This window comes from Bubalus bubalis, chromosome 7 (assembly GCF_019923935.1).
Source record: "Bubalus bubalis isolate 160015118507 breed Murrah chromosome 7, NDDB_SH_1, whole genome shotgun sequence".
In the NCBI taxonomy this organism is placed as follows: domain Eukaryota; kingdom Metazoa; phylum Chordata; class Mammalia; order Artiodactyla; family Bovidae; genus Bubalus; species Bubalus bubalis.
In genome coordinates this window covers 81,184,319-81,202,629 of record NC_059163.1, presented here as the reverse complement: position 1 = coordinate 81,202,629, position 18,311 = coordinate 81,184,319, and the positions used below count along the sequence as shown (strand labels likewise).

The 18,311-nt window shown below is 39.7% G+C and overlaps 1 protein-coding gene and 1 pseudogene across 6 annotated transcripts in view; one reads left to right on the top strand and one right to left on the bottom strand.

Moving 5' to 3' along the window:
* The window catches only part of PDE5A (phosphodiesterase 5A), a 150,905-nt gene that overhangs the window by 104,788 nt on the left and 27,806 nt on the right, over nucleotides 1-18,311 (bottom strand). For all 6 annotated transcript variants that reach the window (XM_006067660.4, XM_044946065.2, XM_044946063.2 and 3 more), the window contains one exon: nucleotides 7,703-7,792. In XM_006067660.4, coding sequence (XP_006067722.1) covers nucleotides 7,703-7,792 — 90 coding nt within the window. The remainder of the gene's footprint in view (nucleotides 1-7,702; nucleotides 7,793-18,311) is intronic.
* Nucleotides 18,169-18,298, top strand: LOC112586310 (annotated as a pseudogene).

Sequence of the window (18,311 nt, the reverse complement as noted above, 5' to 3'; positions counted from 1 at the left end):
TTGTATTGATGTTTAATTTCTGATACAAAATCTTCTCAATGAAACTGAAAAAAAAATTTTTTTTAAGTATCTTCCTTGCTTCATTAAAAAAAAAAAAAAAAAAAAAAAAAACCTCATTGCCTAGACCAGTGCTTTACATATTACAGTGATTCAACAATTATTTTTAAGATAAGATCATTTAGGAGGGGATGACCGGCCCCATCACTTCATGGCAAACAGATGGGGAAACAGTGGAAACAGTGGCAAATTTTGTTTTTTGGGCTCCAAAATCACTGCAGATGGTGACTGCAGCCATGAAATTAAAAGACAATTACTTCCTGGAAGGAAAGTTATGACCAACCTAGATAGCATATTCAAAAGCAGAGAAATTACTTTACCAACAAAGGTCCATCTAGTTAAAACTATGGTTTTTCCAGTAGTCATGTATGGATGTGAGAGTTGGGCTATAAAGAAAGCTGAGCGCTGAAGAATTGATGCTTTTCAACTGTGGTGTTGGAGAAGACTCTTGAGAGTCCCTTGGACTGCAAGGACATCCAACCAGTCCATCCTCAAGGAAATCAGTCCTGAATATTCATTGGAAGGACTGATGCTGAAGCTGAAACTTCAATACTTTGGCCACCTGATGCAAAGAGCTGACTCATTTGAAAAGAGCCTGATGCTGGGAAAGATTGAAGGCGGGAAGATAAGGGGACGACAGAAGATGAGTCGGTTAGATGGTATCACCGACTCAACAGACATGAGTTTGAGTAAACTCTGGGAGTTGGTGATGGACAGGGAGGCCTGGCGTGCTGTAGTCCATGGGTTGCAAAGAGTTGGACACGACTGAGCAACTGAACTGAACTGAAAAAATTTTTAAATGAGCAGATAAAGTCATGTAGCCTAGTTTTGGAAAACATTTACTTTTGTATACTACACTTAGATTTACACACTTGATTCCGTTAATGCTTTACTTTATGATTTTTGGCATGCAACAAATCTCTCTGACTCATCAAAATATTTATATCATAAAATTAGCTGATATGTTTTGAAGTTTTTCAGGTTTCTTTTAAAAGAAGATATAAACAGTTAGATAGATAGCTAAAAATGCTCCTTTATCACACTGCAAAAAAAAAAAAAAACCTTATCATAAATATTTTTTATGGCTGTTACATTTGCAATGAAGAATTATGTCATCAAGTACGATAAGATAAACTCAAGATGATAAAAACAGGAGAATAAAAGCTCTGATTCCAAATCAGATTTCTACTTAATAACCAGAGTCGACATTCAACCAAGAGAAAACAGGTGTCAGCCTAACCTGACATTATTGGATATAGTCTCCACCTCAGATCAATAGGAACGTTTTCAAGAACTTGCATTATTTCACAATGTCCTGGCTTCTACCTCACTGATGCAGCCATTGGAAAACAAAGCGCTCATCTCCACATGCCATAACAAGCAATACTTCAAGAGAGGGTAGTATTTCAGGAATAGATCAGCTGAGCTACAGAGAAAAGGCTGAGTTTCCCTGCTGCTGCTAAGTCGCTTCAGTCATGCCCAACTCTGTGCGACCCCATAGACGGCAGCCCACCAGGCTCCCCCGTACACAGGACTCACCAGGCAAGACTACTGCAGTGGGTTGCCATTTCCTCCTCCTGAGTTTCCCTACTGTTTACTAAACATAAAAGAACCATCTAGTTATAGTAATAACTAATGTGTGTGACAAAAATTTAAAAAATGGATCCAAGTGCCCAGGCCTGAAAAATCCAGTGTTAAGCCTAAAAGAAATTTAACAGCAGCTCTAAAAATTCACATACTTGCTGCAAATGTTTTCATGATGCTTCCTGCGCATGTCACAGAGCACACGCGCCCAGATTCACATGAACCATGCTCCTGCAGCTTATATCCCTGGAAAACATTTCTTCATGTTTACTGGATGTATCACTCCAAATACATTATAAAGGGCAGACTCTGACCCCTCTTCCTCCCCACCCCCACCTGCTCCCTTTCTTCTCTCTCTTTTTTTTTTTCCAATTTAAAAAAGGTCTGTCGGCAGAGCGGTTTGAGCACAACTTTGAAGAGCCACCAGAATATAGCCAGTTCTCCTTGTCTCCACCTTCAAGCCTGGCTTCTACATGGTCACATATCACATCAGGGAACTTCCCACCCCCAAATCAAAAGTAATCTAAGCATTTACTGCAGCAGCTCAAGAAAACAATGAAGCGGAAGAAAGACAGTGCAGTCATCGTCCACAGTGGAATTTTAAAAAACCCTCTTGCCTAGGTTTCAATTTCAGATTCGCCAAGTTTTAGTCATGTGACTTTGGCCAAGTTCCCTAAACGTCCCGTATCTCAGTTTCATCTTCTGTAAGTGGGAATAAAATAACGACCACCTCCTCTGGTTGTGACAAAGATTTAAAAGAATTAACATGCATCAAGTCCTCCAAACAGTTTCCACAGTATAAGGAGTTATTTCCCAAGTCCTACCCATGTTGTTCCTCAAACCATTTTATTATACAGCCCAGACTGGCTCTTTTCTCTCCCTTGACCCCTTTACTTTTTGTCTTCATTCATTTTCTCTAGCCAATAGTTCTGTGACCTTTCCCAAATAAATTATTTTAGCTTCTTCTAGCGTTTCTTCTAGCATTTCCAGTGGAGAAGGCAATGGCACCCCACTCCAGTACTCTTGCCTGGAAAATCCCATGGACGGAGGAGCCTGGTGGGCTGCAGTCCATGGGGTCGCTAGGAGTCAGACACGACTGAGCGACTTCACTTTCACTTTTCACTTTCATGCATTGGAGAAGGAAATGGCAACCCACTCCAGTGTTCTTGCCTGGAGAATCCCAGGGACTGGCGGGGGCCTGGTGGGCTGCCATCTATGGGGTCGCACAGAGTTGGACACGACTGAAGTGACTTAGCAGCAGCATTTCCAGTCCGCTCCCTACCGCCACAACCCTTTGCCCATTAACCCCACTGTCTTAGAAGGGAGTATACAGAGAAGGGAAGGTTGTAAACATTTATCCTCTATGACTTAAAAAAAAAATTATATCACAGAAGTTTTAGGAATATCTTTGATTTTGACTTCCAAAACGGCACTGCACTATTATACTTACAATTGTAACACTAATGAAAAGAACTCCTGAAAATGTTTAATTAGTTGGGAGATTTCACAAGAAGAGAGGCAGATGAAGTGATTACATATTTTACTGAATCTTAAAAATCTTCCTGAATATTCTGGACTATGTTGTAGTTCAGACCCTAGTATTCAGTATTCAATTGCTCCTTTCAATCAGCTCTCCAGAGCTGGTACCTTAAGAAACTGGGGTCACTAAAAGGTGCCAAGGCATTTACTAAACAATCAATAATCATATTTCATCTTCGGTTCCTTGGTAATTTGTTGGAGTCAGTGTCCGCTTACTCGATACAACTGCACTAACACAAAGAGAAGAAACCAAATTTACTTTGCCTCATTTATGAGCAAAAACAATGAAAAGTATCTTTCTTTGAAGCTTAAGGTTTGTTAGAGGGTGAACAGACCAGTCAGGGACTGTGCTGGCCGTCATTTGATCCCAGCTGGCTGGTTATTACGTGACTGATGACCTCTCCATCCTTTTTTTCTCATGAAAGTTCCATGTCTCCTTTAAACAAATGACAGTTGACATTTATGGATCACTTCCCGTGTGCCAGGAACTATGTCAAGCCCTTTGCATGAACAAACACATTTAATCTTTACAACAACCCTGTGAGGTACGTCCTTTTACAACCCTCATTCAGCAGATGAGGAAACTGAAGAGCCAAGGGATTAACCAATTCCATCCTGGTTTCTCATCAAGTAAGTGTTGAAGATGGGACTCGAGCTCAGAGCAAGCATTAACAACTACTCCCCAAAGCCCTACTGGGGCTCTCCCATTGTGATTTAAAAAGCTTCGTGGGAGAAAGAGCACTTTTCTATTGTATGTACACAATAGCAAACATTATTCCCAGTTTGTTTATGTATCTATAAATCTAAAGATAATTTTGGAATCCATACAGTTCATCTTCTTAGTGTTCTTGGTCAGCTAAATGACTTTTTATACCACAACCAAGCTGAGAGTACGACTGCTTTTCTGACTGTTTCTCTTCATTCCTTTTTTTCTGAAGAAATCATTCTCACAGGAAATAATTTCAAACCCAGCAGTGTGAGCGTGGGAGGAGAGGACAAAGAATGGGGAGGGTCAACAAGATGTTTAAAAAGCTGTGTTTGGAAACCTTCCCATCAGTAAAGTTACTAAGACGCCAGTGAAGTCACTGAAAATTTTTTATCTCACGAAATGTTCTGTGTGAATAAGCTTTTGTGAAAACCAGTGAAGAGCTCAGTCTTCTCATCAAATCATCACAGGGTAAAACAGAGACAGCAGGGGAGGAAGAAGAGGCCTGGAGGCAGGCAATGCTGAGAATGCTCAACAATGCAGCAGAAGTCTTAGGGGGAGCTCTGGTGAGTCACAATCTGGGGACCTGCGGCTGAACCCACTTTACTCATCTGTAAGCGAGCAGATGGCCCATGACTGTGAGCGAGGTTATTTATTCACGTAACCAAATTTAAGCACTAAAACTTTTAAAAGTTGACACTGACATGTGTTGCCTAGGGATGTGAAGCAACTAGAACTCTCATACACATCAGTGGTAAAAAAGCGTATGGCACAGTCACTTTGGAAAGGACTTTGGAAATTTCTTATGGAATTCAACAAACACCCAACATATGACCTGGAAATACCCCTCATATATATTTACCCAAGAGAAGCGAAAATATGTCCACAAAAAGACCAGTATGCAAACATCAACTGTGAGTCTTCTCCTAAGAGACAAAAACTGGAAACAACTCAAAAGTCTACCAACGGATGAATAGATAATCAAATTGTGGCACATCCACACCATGGAATAATCACTCAGCAATAAAAAAGGAACACACTACTTACACACGCAAGAACATGGATGAATCACACGCATGACGCTAAGTGAAAGAAGGCAGACACACAGGACTACATACTGTGTGACTCCACTTACATGATGCATATGACATTCTAGAAAAGGCAAGATACCAGTGACAGAAAACAGCTCAGGGACTGTTGGCAGCTGGGGGTTGAGGGAGGAGAAGATCAACTACAGGGGTGCAGCGAAATATCTGAGGGGACAGAAATGCTTTGCATCTTTTCAAAATTTTATTAGTGTTGTTATTTATTTGGCTGCACTGGGATCTTTAGCTGTAGCACGTGGGATCTAGTTCCCTGACCAAGGATCGAATCCTAGGCCCTGCACTGGGAGCGCAGGCTTAGGCACTGGACCACCAGGGAAGTCCCAGGTATTCTGTATCTTGATGATAGTGGTAGTCACAGGACTGTACATGCATCTCTTAAAAACTCATCAAACTATACACTTAAAATGAGTGAATCTGATTACCTAACTTGTACCTCAGTACAGCAGGGGTTTTTGTTGCTGTTGTTTTAGTTTAAGCACCCCACTCCAGTACCCTTGCCTGGAAAATCCCATGGACGGAGGAGCCTGGTAGGTACAGTCAAGGAGGTCGCAAAGAGTCGGACACGACTGAGCGACTTCACTTTCACTTTCCTCACTGGCAGTTACCAAGACAGAAACGTGTGTACCCAGAGGATGCTCTCTTGCAGAAAGGCAGTCTCTTCACCCTGGTGATGTTGTTGCATATTCTCATGGATTCCCTCAATCCTCAGTGTTCATGAAGCTTAGAAAGAGATGTTTGACCACAGCATGATTTGGGCTAAGTCTCTCGACCAGTACAAAGTTGTTTCTCAGGCCATGGTTTTAAAACATACTTATAAGCTAAAAGCTGAACGTTACCTTCTTAAGTGCACACAACTACATCCTTGGTTTATGACTAGGGCAGCCAGATAAAACATAGGATGTCCAGTCAAATTTCATTTTAGATGAATAATAAATAGTTCTTTAGTATAACTACGTCCGCCAATATTGCATAAGATATGCTTTATATTTCCTTTATCTGGCAATCCAATTAAAGAACACCATTGGTCCATGTATGGTCTTTTCAATTTCATTTATTCATTCACAATTAATTAGCTTATTAATTATTTAATCTCATATATATGTTTTAGCTGCAGGTATTTTTAGTAATCATGGCTGCAACTACCTTAAGAAACCATGTAGCAACTCTAAGGCACTGAGAAGGTATTTAGAAGACTAAGAAATTGCTGACTTGGGGCCTGTTCACCTGTGACTGCAGGCCGGGAGCACCTGCATCACGTCAGGGCTTGCAGGAGACTCCCTCAGGGCTCACCTAGACCACTGAACTCAGAACCTGCATTTTCAGGATCCCATGTGCACAGTCCTGTTTTGGAAGCATGGAGTTAGAAGGCCGTGCTTTAGCATAAGTAGCGGGGATCAAAGGGAAGCGGACTTAAAGTACAGAAACTCCTTAGGAGAATATTTTAAAAGTTCAGACATTACTTCAAGATCTGAATCATGGTACAGTACAGGTACCAGGAATGAAATCGAAAGAAAGAAATGGAAATGGGAAACATTAATAGAAAAAGAATCTGTGGAACTTGGTAAAAGACTGGGTGGGCTTCCCAGGTGGCTCAGTGGTAAAGTACCCACCTGCCAATGCAGGAGAGGAGATGCAGGTTCCACCCTTGGGTCAGGAAGGACCCACTCCAGTATTCTTGCCTGGAAAATATGCAGACAAAGGAGCCTGGCGGGCTACAGTCCGTGGGGTTGCAGGAGTCCGATAGGACTTCGTGACTGAACAACAACAACTGTGGTTTTAGAAGTTCTAAATGTTCCACAGGTGATTCTACTTGCAGCCAAGGTTAAGAACCACAAATAGGAGCTCTTTCAATTTGTTTTCACTTAGATGATTTTCAACCCTGGCTACACTTTAGAATTATTTGAGGAGCTTTAAAAATGTATCAGTATCTACATCCGGCCCTTAGAGATTCTTTTTTTTTTTTTTTTTTTTTTTTTTAATTTTATTTTTAAACTTTACATAACTGTATTAGATTTGCCAAATATCAAAATGAATCCGCCACAGGTTTACATGTGTTCCCCATAACTTTTTAGAAGTTCCACCGTTGTTTGTAATGTGCACGCAGGGCTGAGAACACTCAAGTGAAGCATTCAGTTTAAACGATCATTTATTAACTATTTTTTTCAAATAAATGTAAAATGAAGAGAGAATTCAGTATTTACAGAATCCAAACCTTCTAATTAGATGAAATATAAACCAACCTATTTTCATCTGCTTGTTATAATTTCACAATAAATTTTGCCTGGAGTTAGCTACAATAATATCCATTTTTTTCAAAACCTCATTTTGAATAAAAAATAAAATCAGTTGATGACCACTGAGATTGGATAACCATTTATGAAACAAGCATTATTCAAGTGTTCAAAATATAATATGAAATAAATTGATTATAATCACAACCACAATTATGTATCTTAGGATAGAGTGAGATCTTCAGGAAACAGAGGTAAAAAAAAGTATATGTCTAAAATGTACTTCCAAGTAAAAGTAAATAATCAGGATACAATTCTATTACTGAAGCCTAAATAAAAAAACATCAAGCAGAACATTTAAGCACTTTCCAGTTAACTGCACTATAGCATTATTTCAGAAGTATGAAAAGTAAAAAAAAAATTTTTCAAAAAGAAAAATGCCTCCAAATGACCTTTTATAAAATGGAAAACTGGCTTACCTCTTCCCTATGATTCTTAATTGGCATACAAAGAATACTTTGTGTCTTGTAGCCTGTAATTTGGTCAACTTCTGCATTGAATCGAGGATCCTAGTAAGGAAGATGAAATTCAATTTAGTGACTGACTTATTCCATGATTGATGTCATTTTTCTGATTTATAGGATTAGAGAAATCTAACCTTTGACTTACCTTGTTGCTCTGAATGTTAAATTTTATCATTGTAAAACGTATCAAATCATATAAGTACATATAATCTTTGACAAGGATAAATTTAAAGTTTTTTAAGGAAGCTAGTGTTCATGAATAAATACAGATGCAAACAAATGTTAAGGAATAAAGAAAATTCAAAAAAGTAACCAATGTAGACAGTCTCACTTAAACTCCAGATAAAGTGACAACTCTCCTCTTCTGTATACAATTTGCCTAGTCCCATCTCAGTGATTCTTCTGAAAAAGGTAAGCATCTCTGGTCTGAAATGTTTTCCTATAAAACCCACCACATCCAAAATAACCTTTCCAATACTGATGTTACTTCCCTTGTAACGAATGACCTTGTTCTGTGAATAGTGGAGCATGATGGGCTATAGTACATTGTCCAAGACTGAGCATAACACAATAGCAACAAACGATTGTTTATCTATTACCTCAGTATTCTGTATTTCTATCTCAGATGTTCATAAGAATTAAAATCTTTTCTTTTTTATTTAATAAAAGTGCATGGCCTTCATCAAACTATAAACAACTCCTTAATCTTCTGAATCTCTTTCCCCTTTCACAAAGTACATTCTTGCACATCCAATAATCACAAAGGGCTTTTGAAATGTGTAAAAGTTCAAAATGTAGGTTAAAGAAAAAAAAGATGCATGCTATTTTCCATTAAACCAGATTAAGAAGATTAAAGGTAGGCTGTAAACTCTGTGAGGGTTGGTTCATTGCTGTATTCCCAGGATCAACTCAGGAACTCAAAAACATTTGTTAAATAAATGAAGCAATTCATTAACAACTGATACCCACAGTTATCCAATGTGATCATTTTTAGCTTACTGTAGCTTAAAACAAATCTTGTAGAGGTAGGATAAGCTCAAGGAAATGGACAGATACGAGCACATGAGATACAATTAGAATGCAAGCAAACGTACCAGAATATAAATATCTGAACGAATATTGTTCCCTTCAAAGCAGCAGCCTTGGGAACTTACATACTCAACCTAATAATAGAATTATTGCTGTAAAAACTCTGCTTTTGGAATTCCCTTTGGAAAATATGGAGTAGTCACACTGGAAAAATCCTCATCTTTGAAGGTCATTTCTATTTTCTTTTTTTAATTAGTCTAACGTCACGCAAAGCCAAAGCTGTGAATGAAGTAAATGATTACACTAAATTCCATCAAACTAGGGTCGGAAATGAGGCTAATTTTCCCATTTAGAGGGCTGAATTTGGCCTTAAAGACAAACTTTCAAAAGTTACAAAATGGTGGCGAATCAACATATTTTATATTACAAATGAACACTATTGCATTTTAATTTTTCTGCAAACATGTTCAAAGTTGTATTAAAAAGACAGAGAAAATCTTGCTTGAATGTTTCCAAAAAACAGTTTTAAATAACATGCTATATTGCAAGGTATCTAAAGAAAGCAGACAGGCTACTGATATGGATGAATTAAAAGAAGTTAAACGTTATGAATTTATATAGGGAATTATTCCATAGGCTAATAATCAAAATATGAATGGAAATGCATCCTCAGCAATTATTTTGTTAATGAATATCTGAATCACAAGACCAATTTGTAAAGAAGAGGATTAAACTCAACTGTCTAATCAAAGCAAGAGTTTGAAAGGTATAGGACTGCCACAGATTTTGTGTATACTGGAAGTTTAAAATAAACAGCAACCTTGGATTTCACTCTTTAGTGAAAGAAGTAGGAGAAATGCCTGCCTCAAAATCACTTTAAGAGAATTTTGGCATCTCAAAGAATTTGCCTTTGACAATGCACCCAGCGCAAGGGCTACAAACACGGAGAACTTCTAATGCTTCTAGGTCCAGGAGCCACTGAAAGAAAAATGGAGCACTACTATTACTATTGTTATTTCTTTCACTGTTTATGAGAACATGGCAGTGAAAAAAAAAACCCACAAAACTTAAATATCCATCTCCTATAAAAAGCAACTAGTACCAGACTTGTTATCCTGCTGGAAAATATCCGACCAGATCAAACAACTGAGACAGCTAAACTGCACACCATGCAGAGGACGCACATGGCTGCCCTGCGGTAATCTCGCTCCTCCAGGCAGCACTCCTCCCACCAAGGGGAAGGCAGGTGGTCCCCAAAGGAACCACAGTTCCAAATGGAACTGAATTCAGGGCTTCCAAAGTGCTTTACAAACAGCTGATCAAAGAAGAGAAGTGAAGGTCAAGGGAGAAAGGGAAAGAGACACTCAAATGAAAACAGAGTTCCAGAGAAGAGCAAGGGGAGAGTAGGAAGGCCTTCTTAACCGAACGATGCAAAGAAATAGCAGAAAACAACAGAATGGGAAAGACTAGAAAGCTCTTCAAAAAAAACTGGATATATCAAGAGAACATTTCATGCAAGGATGGACACAACGAGGGACAGAAGCGGTATGGACCTAACAGAAGCTGAAGAGATTAAGAAGAGGCGGCAAGAATACACAGAACAACTGTACAGAAAAGGTCTTAATGACCCAGATAACCACAATGCTTGATCACTCACCTAGAGCCAGACATCCTGGAGTGTAAAGTCAAGAGGGACTTAGGAAGCATCACTACGAACAAAGCTAGTGGAGGTGAAGGAATTCCATGTGAATGGTTTCAAATCCTAAAAGGTGATGCTGTTAAAGTGCCACACTCATGTCAGCAAATTTAGAAAACTCAGCAGTGGCCACAGGACTAGAAAACACGTTTTCATTCCAATCCCAAAGAAGGGCAATGCTAAAGAATTTTCAAGTTGAGTTGCTCAGTCCTATCTGACTCTTGTGACCCCATGGACTGCAGCACACCAGGCCTCCCTGTCCATCACCAATTTCCAGAGTTTACTCAAATTCATGTCCATTGAGTCAGTGACGCCATCCAACCATCTCATCCTCTGTCGTCCCCTTTTCCTCCTGCCTTCTATCTTTCCCAGAATCAGGGTCTTTTCTAAAGACTCAGTTCTTCACATCAGGTGGCCGAAGTATTGTGGCTTCAGCTTCAGCATCAGTCCTTCCAATGAATATCCAGGACTGATTTCTTTAGGACCAACCGGTTTGATCTCCTTACAGTCAAGGGACTCTCAAGAGTCTACTCCAGCACCACAGTTTCAAAGCATCAGTTCTTTGGCGCTCAGCTTTCTTTATGGTGCAGCTCTCAATGTGTAAACTACCGCACAGCTGTGCTCATTTCACATGCTAGCACGGTTATGCTCAAAGTCCTTCAAGCTAGGTTCCATCAGTACATGAACCAAGAATTACTTCCAAATGTACAAGCGGGGTTCAGAAAAGTCAAATGAACCAGAGATCAAATTGCCAATATTTCTTTGATCACAGAGAAAGGAAGGGAATTCCAGAAAACAAAAACAAAAACATTCGTTTGACTATGGTTGTTTGACTATGTTAAAGCCTTTGACTGTGTGGATTACAATAAACTGGAAGATTCTTAAAGAGATGGGATTACCAGACCACCTTACCTGTCTCCTGAGAAATCTGTATGCAGGTTAAGAAACAACAGTTAGAACCAGACATGGAATAAATGACTGGTTCAAAACCGGGAAAGAAGTGTGACAAGGCTGTATACTGTCACCCTTAAATTAAATTGTAACAATTTAATAAAAATTGCTAAGTTTTATTTAACTTAAGGAGATCCAACCAGTCCATCCTAAAGGAGATCAGTCCTGAGTGTTCACTGGAAGGACTGATGTTGAAGCTGAAACTCCAATACTTTGGCCACCTCATGCGAAGAACTGACTCATTTGCAAAGACCCTCATGCTGGCAAAGATTGGTGGTGGGAGGAGAAGGGGATGACAGAGGAAGAGATGGTTGGATGGCATCACTGAGTCAATCGACATGAAGTTTGGGTAAATTCCGGGAGTTGGTGATGGACAGGGAAGCCTGGCACGCTGTGGTCCATGGGGTCGCAAAGAGTCGGACACAACTGAGCGGCTGAATTGAACTGAAATGCAGAGTACATAATGCAAAATGCTGGGCTGGATTTTTCAATCATATGCTGGACTCAAGATTGCTGGGAGAAATATCAACAACCTCGGAAATGCAGATGATACCGCTCTAATGGCAGAAAGTGAAGAGGAACCAAAGAGCCTATTGATGAGGTTGAGAGAGGAGAGTGAAAAAGCTGGCTTGACACTCAACATTCAAAAAACTAAGATCATGGCATCCAATCCCACCACTTCATGGCAAATAGAAGGAAAAAGTAGAAGCAGTGACAGATTTTATTTTCTTGGGCTCCAAAGTCACTGTGGATAGTAACTGCAGCCATGAAATTAAGATGCTTGCTCCTTGCAAGGAAAGCTATGACAAACCTAGATAGTGTATTAAAAGCAAAGACATCACTTTGCTGACAAATATCCGTCTAAGTCAAAGCTATGGTTTTTCCAGTAGTCATGTATAGCTGTTGAGAGTTGGACCAGAAAGAAGGCTGAGCACTGAAGAATTGATGCTTTATTACTGTGGTGCTGGAGAAGACTCTTGAGAATCCCTTGGACAGCAAGGAGATCAAACCAGTCAGTCCTGAAGGAAATCAATCCTGAATATTCACTAGAAGGATGAATGCTGAAGCTGATGCTCCAATAGTCTGGCCACCTGATGCAAAGTCCCTCATTGGAAAAGACCCTGATGCTGGGAAAGACTGAAGGCAGAAGGAGAAGGGGGCAGCAGAGGATGAGATGGTTAGACAACATCGCAGACTCAATGGACTGAATTTGAGCGAACTCAGGATACAGTGAAGGACAGGGGACTCTGGCATACTGCAGTTCATGCAGTCACAAAGAGTCGTACAAGACTTAGGGACTGAACAACGACAATAACAAAAGTGCTGGGATGTGCAAGGCAAAGTACCTGATAAGACAAGCTGTGTTGTGGGTGGGGGAGGGTGTAAAGGAGGAGTGGCAGAAGACAGGGGCTAGCCAGGCTGAACATGTATTTGGGAAGACTCTTAAGAGAACAAGCAAAAATTACCTGTTGAAAGCTGAAAGTGGAATGGTGCTACCAATTATAAAAATGTTTGAAGACACAGGGGTCCCACCCATCAGAGGTACCTTCCAGTAATTTCACTGCCTGCAAGAATAAAGGTCAGCCCTGTTTTAAAAGAAGATGATATAATCCAAATGACTTTCAACAAACAGTCACAATGTCCAGCCTACAATAAACATAATCACAACAAATGAAGAAATAGGGAACTACAACCCATAGTGAAGAAAAAGAACAGTCAGTAAAAAATGACCCCAGGATGATTCAGATATTGGAATTAACAACAAGGACTTCAAAGAAGCTATCATAAATGTATTTAAAAACTTAAAATATGGTAATAATGAACAGATGGGAATCTCTGCAAAGAAAGAAAAAAAGTACTTTTAAAAAGCCAAATGGAAATTCTAGAACTGAGAAGTACAAAGTCTAAAATGAAGAGTTGACTGATTAACAGCAGCTTGGATGAGTCAGTGACCTGAAGGTAGTCTGACAAATACCTAATCAAAAAGACAGAGGAAAACAAAAACTGTAACAAGTTAACAGAGCCTCAACGTTCTCCGGGACAACATTAAATGGCCTAACATATATACAATTGGAGTCCAAAGAGAAGAAAATGGGGCTGAAAAAAAGTATTTAAACACATGACCAAAAATTTCCTAAAGTCAGCGAAAACCTTAAACATATACACATAGTGTGAAAATGATACGTAACATGAAACGTGTAAGAAATGAAGGCTGCTGACTTCTCATAAGAAAAGTGAAAGCCAGAAACAAGTGGGAAAACATTTTAAATATTGAAAGAAAACTACTGTTAACCGAGAAGTATCTTTGCAGTAAAGATTATCTTTCAAGATTATAGGCAAAATGATGATTTAAACAAAATCAGAGAATTTGTCACCATCAGACCAATACTAAAGAAATACTAATGAAAGTTCTTCAGCCTGAGGAAACAGATTCTACAGAAAGGAATAAAGAGCTTGGAACTTGGCCTGAGCACAAGCACAAACATAAAAATAATAAGGAAATGGACCCAAAAAGATACTGCTGTGATTTATGTCCACGAGCGTCCTGCCAACATTTCTCTCTAGGAGTTTTTTGGTAACGGGTCTTACATTTAGGTCTTTAATCCATTTTGAGTTTATTTTTGTGTATGGTGTTGTAGAATGTTCTAATTTCATTCTTTCATGTGTAGCTGTCTAGTTTTCCCAGCACCACTTATTGAAGAGACTGTCTTTTGTCCAGTATATTCCTGTCTCTTTTGTTGTAGAATGGAATATTACTCAGTCATGAAAAAGAATGGAATGATGTCATCTGCACAACATGGATGGATCTAAGATTATCACACTAAATGAAGTAAGCCAGACAGAGAAAGGTAATTATGATACTGCTTATGTGTGGAAGCTTAAAAAAAAACAAAGACACAAATTACCTTATTTACAAAACAGAAATAGATCTCTACACATAGAAAACAAACATGGTTATCAAAGGGGAAAATGTGGGGCAATAAATTAGGAGTTTGGGATTAACAAACTGTATATAAAAAAGATAACCAATAAGGGCCTACTGTAAAGCTGGGGAACTATATTCAATATTTCATAATAACCTAAAAGGAAAAAAATCTGAAATATATGTGTATGTGTACTTACACACACACACACACACACACAAACTTTACCACTGTGCTATACATCTGAACATGCCACTGTAAATCAACTATACTTCAGTTAAAAAAAAGAAGAAGAAGGAAGCCTGGTTCTTCACTTTTGGAGGAAGAAAACAAAAGGTACCTTGAGGTGTTAGATTGAAATCAGAGGTAAGAATTTATTGTTTATAATATAGTGGGTAACTATAGCTATAGCTAGCTATAGGAATAAATAAAATATTAGTGTATGTTAGTCTGTATATTTTTTTCTAGCTCTATCTGCTGAAAAACTAGTAGCAATGAGCATGCCTAGTGCCTAGATCTTGCTTTTAAAATACCATCCCTTCCACTGAGAGGAACCAGGGTCCCTACGTCAATGGCAAGGAAAGTGTAAGGGAAGTCTAGAACATCCTACTAAGTAGTTAAAACTTTCAGCTCCCCCAGAAAGCTAGAAAATGCCAAGAGTGATGTGGGAACATATCAAAAAGACATCGGTTCAGTCACTCAGTTGTGTCCGACTCTTTGCGACCCCATGGACTGCAGCATGCCAGGCCTCCCTGCCCATCACCAACTCCCGGAGCCTGCTCAAAGGCATGTCCATTGAGTGGGTGATGCCATCCAACCATCTCATCCTCTGTCGTCCCCTTCTTCTCCTGCGTTCAATCTTTCCCAGCATCAGGGTCTTTTCAAATGAGTCAGTTCTTCACATCAGGTGGCCAAAGTACTGGAGCTTAAGCTTCAGCATCAGTCCTTCCAATGAATATTCAGGACTGATTTCCTTGAGGATGGACTGGTTGGATCTCCTTGCAGTCCAAGGGACTCTCAAGAGTCTTCTCCAACACCACAGTTCAAAAGCATCAATTCTTCGGCACTGTTTTCTTTATAGTCCAACTCTCACATCCATACATGACTACTGGAAAAAACATAGCTTTGACTAGACAGACCTTTATTGGCAAAGTAATGTCTCTGCTTTTTAATGTGCTGTCTAGGTTGGTCATAGCTTTTCTTCCAAGGAGCAAGAGTCTTAATTTCATGGCTGCAGTCACCATCTGCAGTGATTTTGGAGCCCCAAAAAATAAAGTCTGTCACTGTTTCCATTGTTTCCCCATCTATTTGCCATGAAGTGATGGGACCAGAGGCCATGATCTTCGTTTTCTGAATGTTGTTTTAAGCCAACTTTTTCACTTTCCTCTTTCACTTCCATCAAGAGGCTCTTTAATTCTTCTTTGCTTTCTGCCATAAGTGTGGTGTCATCTGCACATCTGAGGTTATTGATATTTCTCCTGGCAATTGATTCCAGCCTGTGCTTCATCCAGCCTGGAGTTTCGCACAATGTACTCTGCATGTAAGTTAAATAAGCAGGGTGACAATACACAGCCTTGATGTACTCCTTTCCCAATTTGGAACCAGTCTTTTGTTCCATGTATGGTTCTAACTGTCACTTCTGGACCTGCATACAGATTTCTCAGGAGGCAGGTCAGGTGGTCTGGTATTCCCATCTCCTTAAGAATCTTCCACAGTTTGCTGTGATCCACACAGTCAAAGGCTTTGGTGTAGTCAATAAAGCAGAAGTAGATGTTTTTCTGGAGCTCTCTTGCTTTTTCGATGATCCAATGGATGTTGGCAATTTGATCTCTGGTTCCTCTGCCTTTTCTAAATCCAGCTTGAACATCTGGAAGTTCACGATTCATGTACTGTTGAAGCCTGGCTTGGAGAATTTTGAGCATTACTTTGCTAGCGTGTGAGAGATGAATGCAATTGTGCAATAGTTTGGACATTCTTTGGCACTGCTTTTCTTTGGGACTGGAATGAAAATTGACCTTTCCTAGTCCTGTGGCCACTGCTAAGTTTTCCAAATTTGCTGGCATATTCAGTGCAGCACTTTCATAGCATCATCTATTAGACACGACTGAGCGACTTCACTTTCACTTTTCACTTTCATGCATTGGAGAAGGAAATGGCAACCCACTCCAGTGTTCTTGCCAGGAAAATCCCAGGGACGGGGGAGCCTGGTGGGCTGCCGTCTATGGGGTCACACAGAGTCAGACACGACTAACGTGACTTAGCAGCAGCAGACTGAGCCAAAAGGACACAGGAGCCAATAAATTGGATATAATCTGAGAATATGAATAAGACAGTAACACAGCATAACTCATTAAAAAAATAAAAATCCATGCATCCATAATGATAGAAATAATGTGAATAAAGAAGGCAAAGCTCTTCTTTACATTAGAATGTTAACTAACACATATAGATGGTATTATTGATATAAAGTTGGAAAATTAGTAGATGCCCAAAGTGGTAAGTGCACTGAGAAGGAAAAGAGCATTCACACAATATCAAAATAACGTCCCTATAGATATTTATTAATTATAATGGGAAACCTGTGTCTTTATAGTGAAACACTTAGTGGGCACCACTTTAACCCACTTACCAAGCTTAACATCATCAAAAACGTGGTAAAGTAACATCGTGTGCTACCTGGTCACATATGCTAAGAAGGTCTGTGGTATAATTACAAAACATGTTTAGTCTGGCATTAGATCTCTTCAAACCCTTGGAATTACCTAATTGATAGTCTGTTTATATTCGTAACAAGCCCCTGCCAAGCATACCTGAGCTCACGCTAAGGCAGTCTCATGGGGGAGAAGGCCTCAAATAGCTTCAGGACTGGGGCTGGCTGCCAGGAAAACCCACTGAGCGATTAGAGGGTCAGAACGTTCAGCCCTGCCACTGGATAAGGAAGAGGGGCCTGGAGACCAAGTCCAATCACCAGTGGTCAATGATTTAATCAACCATCCCTACATACTGAAAGAAAAATCAGATTGAGGGAACTTTTGGGTAAAGGTCATCTACTGTGTGCTGGGATGGTGTTGCCATAGAAGGTGGACAAGGAAGTTTTGTGTCCCCTGCCTCTCACTCCTTGTTCTTTGTATCTCTTCTATTAGGCTATTTCTGAATGTTATCCTTTATAAACATACAGCTATAATCTTAAGTATGGCACTTTCCTGAGTTCTGAGTCATTCCAGCAAATCACTGAACCCAGGTGGAGAACCCCTGCATTTGCAGTCAGCCCGAAACAAGTGTGGCTAGCCTGGGGGTCCTTCTTATGGCTGTGGCATCTTAAGTGGGGACAACGCTGTACGACAGGGTCCCTAACCTCGGGGTCTGCACTCACTCCAGGGAACTAGTGTCAGGACTGAGTTGGACAACTGGTGCAGAGGTGAAGAACTGATCGTCGTCTGTAAAGCCAAACAAGGTCGAAAGAACGTTTGTGGTATTCCTGCCAAAAGCGCCTAACGTGAATCTATTCAAGAAAAACACTCTACAAGATAACTGGCCTGTCTCCTTCCAAAATACATGTCAAGAAAGATACAGAAGCACTGAGAAGCTACTCCAGATTTAATGGAAACTAACAAGATAGGACAAATACATGCAATATGTAACCCTGACTGAGAGCCTTGAACAGAGGGGGGGAAAATCACTGCAAAGGACATTCATGGGGCAACTGACCAAATTTGTCTATGAAATGTTAGCTAAGAGCTTTGTATCAAAAAATTTCCAGATTTTGATAAAAGTATGACAATTGTGGAAGACAATATTCTTGTTAGAAAATATGTATAGTAATTGCTTCTCAGCCTTTTAGCTAAGATCAAGTGCAGTATCTGTTCTTATCAGAAAATACATATAAAAAAATGTCTCCGAATGGCTCAGAAAAAAATAATATGCATGCATTACTTACATGCATTACACACAGAAAAAGAAAATA